Consider the following 11,434-nt stretch of genomic DNA (forward strand, 5'->3'; position numbering starts at 1 on the left):
ATATCAACTTCCGCCGAAGAGCCAACATGGCGTCCAAGTCCAACGCAAACACGGGTCGGTAAACAAAACTATCCTCTGTGTCTCTCTATTCCGATACAATCGAAACTCATTCTTAAATCATTGGAAGGAGCATCCGGAATACCAAATAGATGTTGTTTTTTTATGGACTAACACGGTACACTGCAACCTAGAATAAAACAACTTAGCCTTCAAAACGTAAATAAGAAATGTATAGTGAAAAACTATATGTTATATCAATTTTCTGGTTACCATGGTTGAAAACGAAAGTCACAGTCGATATTTCATACTGTTTTGGTTGAAGACATGAGGTATTTCAATTTTCAATTTTTCAATCGTCGTGACCGGAAGTTTAGATTGGCGGCTGTAATCTCGCGGTCACGCGCGAGCTGTCACTCGAATGCTTGTCGGGACACGTGCTGAGTTCGTCTATAAGTTCAGAAACAGTTAGAAATCTTACATTCAATCTTCACTCGCTGAAGCAGGCATCACCCTTCAGTTTTTATAGTTGCGACAGAGAACTGAAAATGACGACCATCATTAGTTTCATGCGTGAGTAAAATAGGAACAAGAATGGTGTTATCGGCTGGTTTTGATATGTTATCAAGTTTGTTTGGGTTGTCAATGACATTTCCTTCAGATGTCAAATTCGAAACACATTTTTACACGTTCTTTATTTCGGTAATTTGAAGGTAGTTTGTCAAACGTTTGAGATAAACATTTGTTATTGTTGAAATTATATTTCCACAACTGTGCTTCAGTCCTCTTTCTGTCATCTGACCTGGTTTCAAGGCAGTTGATTGTAAATCATTATTTTCAGTCATTTGTGTTGACGGTATTGTTTTTGACATGTCATATGTACCCTGCTTTGTATTCCGTATGTATTGCTTTTTTCCAATATTTCCATTTATTTTTGGTTGAGGATATGCATGGTGGGGAGGAGCTGAAGCAATTGTTTTACGAAATCCTTATTCTTCTTACTTTCTAAGTCGGAAAAAATGCCAGAAATCCTGTCATTTCACTCCAATTTTATAGTCCCTTCACTGGCTTCCAGTCAAGCAAAGGATATGATACAAGATCCTCACACTCACATATCCGTGTGTCTGTGTGATCCAGTGAAATAGAACTGTCATTCAATACTCCTACGCTCAAGTCAGCAGATTTCACTTGAGGTCCCTAAAGTGCATCTCCGTACATTGAGAGCGAGATGTTTTGCCTATAATGCAGCCGTTGAGTGGAATTCACATCATGTAGATTTAACAGATAACTTTCTTCACTCACTCAATTCAAAGGTCAACTAAAGATGTACCTGTTCCTTCGAGTTTGCCTTCTAAATGTATATGTGGTGTGGGGGTTCAGCGCTAGATGTATATTAGAGGCCATATTGTTATTATGAGTGACACAAATGTCTCCTAATTATTTACAACATGGTGATACATCTGAGCCAGAACACACTATATTCAGTCGGCGATTGACAATACCATGATTAGAAATGGCATACAGCAAATGCTTTTCTGGTTTTTTTTGTGTAACGATGCAGTTTAATACATGTACACTACAGAAGGAACTAGAATAAATATGTTACATTCATTAACAGATGACCATGAACCAATGGACTTCCAAGGCATAGATCTCATGGAAGAAGATCTTGCTACATCAAGGTCAGTCTCAACACCTGGTTGTGGTCAACTGTCTTGAAGAGTCCTTTCACAATATCAATAACCAGTGTTCCTAACAAATTTAAATTTTAAGAGGTAGACAGAAGTAATTGTACAGTGTTGCAGCTTTTGTATACCTTTTAACATTACGACATTATGTATCGTATGAAGGTTATGCTACGTTAATGAATGGTAATACTACTCAAAGTGACCTGTATTATTTTGTCTATAGCTAAAAGCCACCCGAACAACATATTTTGTTATGTAGTGGCCCACATGATCATAGAAAGCATAGAGCTGAAACCATGGTAACAATCAGTAAGTCACCGTCTCCAGGCTTGTTTTTGCAACATGCATCTATCTTCTTTATTATACAAAATCAGTTCCATCTAAGAAGACTACAGAGCCACTGGTAATTAAGTTTTCTTTCCTCACGCATAATTTTACTATTGAGTTAGAAAATGACCAATTTATTTTCCCATCACGGAAGACAAAACTCATAAAATGTACTTAGTATCGTATGGTGTTGACAACATTGAGGACTGCCACAGGATTTGAATTGGGTATGTAAAGTGTTTGTTTAGTTTGTATGACAACTGAAAAATCTGGTCACATGTATGTACTGGAAGCCCTGTTTAACCAGCACTACTGAATACAGTTTGTGAGGTTAAGAAGCTTGGAAACAGCCATTCCAGAGGTTTATTGCAGTCAGATTGTAATTTGAAGCATTAGAAATTGGCACTAGTCCTGTGGTTTTTGACAAACTGCCCAATAGTTAAGTATTATAAGGACTAGTAGAAATTTGCCATTTTAAAGGGTTTTGCTATATGTTATCATTATGAGGACTAGTGGACCAAAACTTGTCGCTGAATTTGTATTTTAACTTTTTGATGCAGTTGATTGCACACGTCTGGGGCAGTGGTGACTTAGCATAACGCCACTGCCACAGGCTAATTTGCATATCATGTGACCAAACTTTTCTATTGTTTTTAAACAAACATGCTTAATCTGAAATCAGAACAGACTGACCTAATGCAAGCTTTTCGGTGCACTTTACATATTGTTTTGCATAATTATATAGATATGCTACTACATCTTTGACAGTGAGATGCATGACAATATATCTTTATACCTCAAAGTAGCCGTATCACTAGCTATTCGCTGGGCTTCGATGACAGCATGTGGAGCCGTACCACCAAATTAAACAAAGGAAAACTACGCAAGTGGAAATAGTTTTTCACGTTTTGGGATATTTTCTTTATAAAAGTTCATTCTGTGACAAAAAATATTATGTATATGTAAATGTGTAGACTCTTCAGAAAGGAAACATGAATAACATATGCAATATCTTGGAAGGACTGTGTAAACTGTGACGAATCGGCACACAGTGCTGGCCTGTGGCAGAGGTACTAGGCTGGACGCATGGAACTCGGGATAGAAGAGTGACTTGATTGGTCCATCATGGCACTGTTGATAATGTCAGTGATTTGATGAAGGCTTTTCTTTTATCATATATCCTCTGACATTAATGTTTATACATGAAAACACTGATCTTCATTTCAGCTCCAATGATGTGGACTCCAAATTTGACAATACAATAGGACATATAGAAGATATTATCATGGGTAAGGAGACGAAATGTGTCATGCTGTCTATGTCAACTCAAGCGCCTTTAGTTTTCATTGTGCAGGATTTAAATAATAGTTTGCAAAAAGTCATCTGCAGATGTCAGGGGCTAGGGTGGCCCAGTCAGCAATACACTGCAGAGTTGCATCTCTTGGGCATGTCAGAAACCTATGATATTGGGTTTGGATTGTTAGGATAGTCTTGAATGTGTTTCAAGGTTGTGTCACCCCCTGCGTTGTCCAGTGGTTGAGCGTCTGCTCAGAGAACGGAAGGTTGGGGTTTGATCCCTGTCCGTGTCAGACCAAAAGACGTTATTAGATAGTACTTGGTGTTACAGTGCCTGGCACTCGGCATTGATGGGGCTATAAACACTGGTCGGCTTTTCCCCTCACGTCAAGGTTGTGTCAACACACCTGTACACATACCATTCAGGGTTGAAGTTGAAAAGAACTGTGCATAAGTGATATTAGTAAAAATTATGTTTGCCTTTTCACAATACCAGAAGATATGAAAAGAAATTCATCAAAGTAATAGTCTTTTCATGCATTTCTATACAAAATTAGAGAAGGAAAATAGATATATCTTATATCAATTAAGATTTTGCTCCATTTTCAGAAGAAGAATTTCAGTCACAGCAAAGAAACTTCCTAGAAAAATACTACATTGAATTTGAAGATACTGAGGAAAACAAGTTTGTTTATACAGACATTCATACAGAATATGTAAGTAATTCAGTGCCCTAATGGTATTTATCAATAGTACTTCGTGATAGAAACAAATGTGAAAAGTGTTCTGATGGGGTGACTAGTGCACTTGGAGATAGCAATACCTTCCTCTTCCCATAGTGTAGACACAAAATATCCCTTTGCCTGTAGTATCAGCCTTTGCAAGACTCCGTCTTTTCAACTGCCCGACAAAAGAGGGCAGTTAATGGAAGACCTTGAGCTTTTGCAATTGCTGAGGCCCTGAAAAATAGCGTTACCCTTGTATTATACTACTCAACATTTGCTAAGGACCACACCTTTGACAAAAGATGACTATTTTAGTCCTTAGCCATGTTAGCAAATCTTGAACAGTATTTAAATACATGAACATATTCTTAGTGAATACTCACAGACCAAAGGAAAGTTCCACATTTACACAACTATCTCCAAACAATTTAAGTCATTCCTATGTTTCTATTCTGATATCTATGAAGTGTTTTATATTCAATTTGATTATTTTTCAGGTTAATTTGGTAGAAAAGTATTTATCTGATGAGTTGTCAAAAAGAATTCCAGGCTTTTCTATGCAGGACTTCTCAAAACAGCTCATGTGAGTATTTACATTTCGTTATGAAGAGGTGTAGCATAAATGATAGCTTTGAGGACAATACTGTGGGGATGCAGAGACAGAATAGGTCAGTATGGGACAAAGATGGGGAGTGTAAATACACATTGCCATTTACAAAATGGTCTAGTCGATAGTGTCATCAGAGCTCAGTGGTGCAGATCTTTGCTCATGCTATCAAGAACGTGTGAAGATCTGGGGTAGAATAGGTCTTCAGCAACCCATGCTTGCCATAAAAGGTGATTAACGGGATCAGGTGCTATCAAGCATTGGCTTCAATTTTTTCCGACTTATTTACAAGCTTTGAGCTAGGTTTTTCTTTCTGATTTTATTTATTATCAGTCATAACCATAATTAATTAGTTTAAAAATGTATTCATAAAAGGGTTCCTGCTACGAGATGAGAAGTCAAGAAATGATGTTAATTTCTTCATTGTTTCAGAGAAAGGAAGGACGAGTTGGAAGGAGAGATATTTGAAATACTGTTGACTTTTAGTGACTTTTTAGCCTTCAAGGAAATGTTCTTGGATTACAGAGCAGTAAGTAGTCAAACGTTCATGGTCTTTTATGCTGTTCAGGCAAATTGGGGTACAATGAAGTAAGACCAGTTTATAAAGATTAACAATCATGGCAGTTATGATTGGCTCACCTGACTGAAATGTTTTACCTATATTTGACTTTTACCCTAAGATCATGCTCTAAATGCTCTCAAAATACTTTCCCTCACATTGTAAGCATCCTCGCCTCCTAAGCCACTTGACCAATGAATCTGAGGTTCAAATCCATTCTACTACCACAACCGTTACACATCCTTTGTTGACATTTTAAACTGTTGCCTGCATATCAAGATGTTACAGTGTTGTGGCACTGGAATGTCACCTATGTCACTTTTCAAACATTTGCTTCAACCATAAATGAGGAAATTTGGCCTGTCTTCCATTACATTCCTTTGATTTATATTATTCTTTCACAAACAATAGGATTCAATACAACTGCTTGGGCGTTATTTAATTGTTCATAGGATGGAGATGAAATGAGATAGTTGAGATTGTACTCTGAAACTCCCCGCCAGTTATAAGGTGTGAAGTTAACATGCCGCTGTCTCCTTCTTGTCGTCATGTGACTGGATGTGACTTTGTGTTTCAGGACAAGGAGGGCAGGACTGTTGATCTTAGTGATGGACTTACTGTGAAATCTGTGCAGGGGGACATGTGCCTTGACGGAGCCTCCTTCTCATTATGTGGACATTCCATGCAGAAACCCCAATAGCACCCAGGAACCTCAAACTACTTGTGTTGTCAATTATACCGTCCATATTTTAGCAACTACTTGCACAGCAGCTGTCATATGCTGCCTCACTACTGCGCGGAGATGATGCCTGCATGTCCAGCTGTCTGCAGCAGGGTCAGGATACTGCAGTATTTGCACTGTCTGTCACAGATCGGACAGACAGCTGACCATAACAACATGATAAAAGTCCCCAAATTCATCTTACACCACTTAATACCGGTAACCTGTTTTGTGTAAGCAATGCTTTGAAATGTATTTACTTCTTAATAAGATATATTAAAATATGAAACTACTCAATTATATAATATACTCTAGATTTAAGAAACAATATATGTTAGAAAAGAGTACATGCTGTGTATCCTGTTTTGGTTTTATTACTGTAGACTATGACATAACATGTCATCTCAATCTGTAACACATGAATAGGGTATTGTATGCAATCAGAATGTGTATCTAAATGTGTGAACAAACATATTTACTGCATTGAGTTTATGTTTTACTTTTCTGTCACAGAGTTAAGGAATGTTGTTTCCTGAACTAAACTGTATTGTAGTTTTATGGGGTGAAACATCTCAACCCAAGTCTAGTTGTCCTGTGTTTGTAATATGTGAACTGAACCTATGATCTCTACATCGTTACGACCTAGGGACTGTGTCTCAACTATGAGTGGTTGTGTGACATTGTCGGGAATGCTGGCCAGGTCATGCCATTACCTTACTTAACAGGATTAGCAATGTCACAATACTTCTTGAATCTGCTGCACAGCATAATAGATTTGTGTTTAATTTTTACATGAGCCCTGATTTTCTGTGAAAGTGTACAAAAGTATGAAATCTCTTATAAACTGTGTGATATTTCCGTCCAACAATTTATAAAAGGTTACCTCTGCACCAAATGTTTTTGACATACCAAATGTTTTTTGACAATGTGCAGCACTGTTGAATGTTTTGCAGTGACTGTCACATGCCACTGAATTAGAGACAACTGTTCACATACATTTATATTAAGGAGTTGACAGTTACGGGAGGTAAAAAAAATATTTCACAAGATGTGTTGTTTATGTCCTGAGCATGAATGAAGCCAGCATATATCGTAGTTTTGCCATTCAAAGCTGCTTGTTTTTATTTATTAAAGATGGCTGATCAGTGCTGTAATTTATGTATGACAACCTCAGCTTGTGCCCAAGCACTGATGGCATGAGCATCACTGGTTAATAAAGTTACAATGTACAAATGCATTAGTCATGTTATATGTATGTTGCTCCTGTTTGCTGGAAATAGAGTATCATAGTCACAGGGCCACGTATAGCCATACTATACTGATTGTACTGATTACACTTTTTAGTGTGTCAGTACAGTATGGCTATATGTGGCCCTGTGATCATAGTCACCTTTGTGCTAGGATGGGGACACAAACTAAACCTCCCTTGTAATTCTGGCACATTTTGAACAGCAGTCTTGATACTTGGACGTATAAGGGCTAAATCTGTCATGGGCCAAGGAGTTTTATTTTCTTCCAATCTTTAGTGATTCATTTTTGGACATAAAATCAACTCCAGGGAAAACATAGAGAACTCAGAACCAGATATTTTTCCTATCAACAATGCATTGCCAGTGAATAGACAGTCAAGGTCGGACTTGTCACCCAGTGATATAATTCTGTAGCAGTTATTACTGTATCAAATGTAGAAGTATCGGTTTAGAAGAAAAGGGAGCACAAGACTTTTTCTTAAACATTCATGCAAATCTCAGTGTTTTTGTTCTTTAGACTTCAAAATTTGGGAATATATTGTCCTTGATCTTTTGCATGTACATAATAAATGGGTCGTTTAGAAACTATTTGTTGTGCAATTTATTTTGCGACTAGGCTCTTTAAGAACTGACTTCAATATGCCTTGCATTTATGGAGGTATAAACGTAAAATAACAGCGGTTCATACCAGTGTTCAAAATAAGTTCCTTCCCATAGGCCTGTGGCAGTCAGATTTCAGTTGGGGCCTGTAGTTTCAAATTTCTTTAGGTCCTTATCGCAAAATACAGAAAATTTATATTTGATCTATTTCTTACAATAATGAGGGCATGAAGAGTTTAGTCAGGGCTTGCAGCTTCTAATATCTATGGGCACTGATGGCAGCTTGGCAATATTTTTAAACATTTCGAACACTGTTTCATACACAGTGAGAACATCATTTTTTTGGTTATCTTTATATCTCCATAAACCTAAAACAAAATAGAAGTCAATTCCAGTGGACATGGTAATTTTTGGGTGGGTACCCAATTAAATGTAATATATACTTGCATAAACATAACCTGACAATGTCGATGTATGATTTGTTTTTTAGTGCATGTTATGTATTCCCCAACATTTACTCTTTGATATATGTCAACAATTTATTCGTCCTCTGTGCTTTTAAATGTCTTTAGAAAAACAATAGCCAGCACTGAAAATATTTTAATAAAGATCTTAAACTCAGATCTTAAATTCAAATACAAAATATACTTCAATATTTTGAAATCTTGTCTTTTGCAAACATTTGAAATTGTTATTAATGTAGCATTACCATGTTTGCAGTAGCACGTTGTGATGAAATCAGCAGAATTGTATTGTATTGTGGGTTGTAATAGTGTGTATATATTCTGTAATGCAGGTCGAGTGTGTGCTTTTTTTATGTACATGTATGTGGGTGTTATACACTTGGTCACATAATGATATTATACAAGTATTGCCTACTTCACCGAGGTTACCAATAAACATTTTATATCGAGTTTGAATTATGTTGTGTGAGAAATTATTTTTGAAAAGTCAACTGAAAGTAATAACAGAACAAAGTAGCACCCAAATCACATGGTGAGGTTAGTATCTTTCAGATGTCGCATGACAACTTCAATTACTTACAATGCAATTCATAGGACTTCTGATTGCTATCACCTTCCCGAGGCAAGGGAGTTAACTGACAATACAAAAGTCCAGTTACCACCCTTGCCGAACTAGCCTGGAGTTATAGACCATATAGATCTTGATTATCGATCAGATGACCTTGACTGGGTGCCACCATTTTGTTAGAAGCAAATGCAAGTAAATAGGTGAAATCTGATTGGTCAGTAGGAGCAACATAGAAGGGACATAACTCGTAACAGCCGCTGGTGGGGCTATGATCGAGCCACAAAATTCCAGCCTAGTTCGTTTGGCAAGGGTGGAAACTGGACTTTAATATAGCCAGTTAATTCCCTTGCATAAATAAATCATGTGACTTGTCGCTCATGTTATCAACCCAACAGCCTGTTATTATCCCCCGCCACGAAGTGGCAGGGGGATATAGGAATGGGTGCCGTCCGGCCGTCACATTTCGTTTCCAGAGCAGATCTTGAAAACTGTATCATATTTCTTCACCAACCTTGGTACATAGATAGATCTAGTGGTGAACTGGTGCCTTTTGATAGTTTGGGATTTAAAAAATATATATTATTTTTCGAGTTTCCATGGCAACGACTTTGATTTAGACTGAAAATGGAGGTAGTCCTCGTTTCCGGAGCAGATCTTGAAAACCATACCATATTTCTTTGTCATACTTGGCACATAGATAGATCTAGTGGTGGACTGGTGCCTTTTGATAGTTTTGGATTTAAAAAAAAGTTATTTTTCGAGTTTCCAAGGCAACGACTTTGATTTAGACTGAAAACGGAGGTAGTCCTCGTTTCCAGAGCAGATCTTGAAAAACGTACCATATTTCTTCGTCTTACTTGGCACATAGATAGATCTAGTGGTGAACTGGTGCCTTTTGATAGTTTGGGATTTTTAAAAAAGTTATTTTTCGAGTTTCCATGGCAACGACTTTGATTTAGACTGAAAACGGAGATAGTCCTCGTTTCCGGAGCAGATCTTGAAAACTGTTCTAAATTTCTTTACAAAAAGGCCCAGTGAACAAAGTTCACAGGAGCTTATGCATTGCACACACCCGACATGTCATATTGGCGGGGGATGTGAGTATTTCATGCTTGTTCAGTCTGCCCTGATCGATTCAGGATTGTCACCCAAAAAATTCTGAGGAATGTTGTCAAAAACAATACAATATTGGGGTTATTTTTTCTGTAAAATGTAGCGCATATATTTTTTAGGGTTCTCTTTGGGGATGAAAAAATATATCTTCAGAACCAAAATATATTAGTACAAAAAGGCAAGGTTAGATATTCACTTTATTACAGTTTTTGTGTCGATACTTTGTACATTTGGAGTAATTTATTGAAGACCAATGACAATGCAGATGCATTTAGCGATGGGTTCATCAACAGGATTGCTGCACAGTTTAGGACACTTAGCCTGGTTGTCTTGCACCTATGAGGAGAGCACTGTTATCACCAGGGCCCAGCTTCACAAAGTGATTGTAACGCTACAACTGTGGTTAGTCCCATACAAAGGCATAAAACTATTGTAGGGCTAATCGTTTTGTGAAGCGGGCCTGTGGCAAGTATTGGCTGCACACAAGTTGGCCAGGCGAGGTGGAACACTGATACACTTCCACTTATAAACACTAGATGGCAGAGCACACTTTACATGATGACATTTACATACTGGAATGAGTGGTAGCTTTTTAAACTTTTCTCCCAACTCATGAATTACACGTGCAGTTTATGAAGTGGTGATATTAATAGAACAATAGCCACATTTCTGTTTAAATCACTTGGTTTCTGGATCTGCCATTTTTCTCCCAATCCATGTCTGTTGACTAATTTCATTAACACCTGTTTGTGTATAGTGAGAGGGGTGTTTGGGAGTAAAAAACATGAACTTCACATTCCTGTCAACTGACATGTTTCATGTGATCTTGTAAAACACATTTTGAATAATACTTCTATTGGATTTCTACCATCAGTCTCACAGTCTCACATTTTGCCTGAAACAAATATGTAAACTAAGTGACTGAAGATAAGAGGCGTAAGAGCTTTATGTAATTGCCATACATGTATCTGACATGACAGAAGCGAGACATGCTACACACAGAAACACGGATGAAGACAGGACACAAGGCCCATGGTACACGGCTGATGCCTTTCTAGTACGTGCTAATATATTAGTACACAAAATTAATGAATGTCAAAAGTGAATGATTCAAACAGTTCCGACAAATATAAAAGACAGGATTTACAGATATCAGTTGATGCAAGAGGAAAAGAGCTGTGTGGATTTCATACTGTCACATTGGGAGTTACACATTCAGTATTCCACATGTTTAGTAGCTTTTGTTTGTTTGTTCAATGCAGCTCAGCTATATCCAGCTAAATGACAGTGGTCTGTAAATAATTCGGTCTGGACCAGACAATCAAGTGATTGACATCATGAGTATTGATCTACGCAATTGGGATACAACTACATGGATCAACTTATTGAGTCTGACCACCCGATCCCGTTAGTCACCTCTTACAACAAGCATGGGTTACTGAAGATCAATCCAAAGCCCACTCTTCTCGGGATTGTTTAGTAACTAGTGTGCAGGGGACAGTATTTGTGTACCTGTACA

General features: G+C 37.6%; 1 protein-coding gene across 2 annotated transcripts; it reads left to right on the top strand.

The window, feature by feature from the left end:
- The first annotated feature begins 21 nt into the window (after positions 1–21).
- Positions 22–8,660, top strand: LOC139454176 (ADP-ribosylation factor-like protein 2-binding protein). Of its 2 annotated transcripts, none has more exons than XM_071235727.1 (7): positions 22–54; positions 1,616–1,679; positions 3,240–3,301; positions 3,918–4,024; positions 4,531–4,616; positions 5,073–5,169; positions 5,777–8,660. In XM_071235727.1, the coding sequence occupies exons 1-7, from the start codon at positions 27–29 to the stop codon at positions 5,897–5,899; spliced, it is 567 nt and encodes a 188-aa protein (XP_071091828.1). In that variant the 5' UTR covers positions 22–26; the 3' UTR covers positions 5,900–8,660. The 2 variants fall into 2 exon arrangements, with proteins under 2 accessions (XP_071091828.1, XP_071091829.1); XM_071235728.1 differs by lacking the exon at positions 22–54 and adding an exon at positions 138–570.
- The last annotated feature ends 2,774 nt before the right edge of the window (positions 8,661–11,434 follow it).

The sequence above is a fragment of the Haliotis cracherodii genome, unplaced genomic scaffold (genome assembly GCF_022045235.1).
Source record: "Haliotis cracherodii isolate W230 unplaced genomic scaffold, xgHalCrac1.p SCAF_10, whole genome shotgun sequence".
NCBI lineage: Eukaryota > Metazoa > Mollusca > Gastropoda > Lepetellida > Haliotidae > Haliotis > Haliotis cracherodii.

What these genes read in the sequence shown, in the direction of transcription:
- LOC139454176 (XM_071235727.1), top strand. Translation starts at nt 27, where the DNA reads ATGGCGTCCAAGTCCAACGCAAACACGG. An exon ending in TATAGAAGATATTATCATGG is followed by an intron (nt 3,302 to 3,917) that starts GTAAGGAGACGA and finishes CTCCATTTTCAG; the next exon opens with AAGAAGAATTTCAGTCACAG. An exon ending in TGTTCTTGGATTACAGAGCA is followed by an intron (nt 5,170 to 5,776) that starts GTAAGTAGTCAA and finishes TTTGTGTTTCAG; the next exon opens with GACAAGGAGGGCAGGACTGT.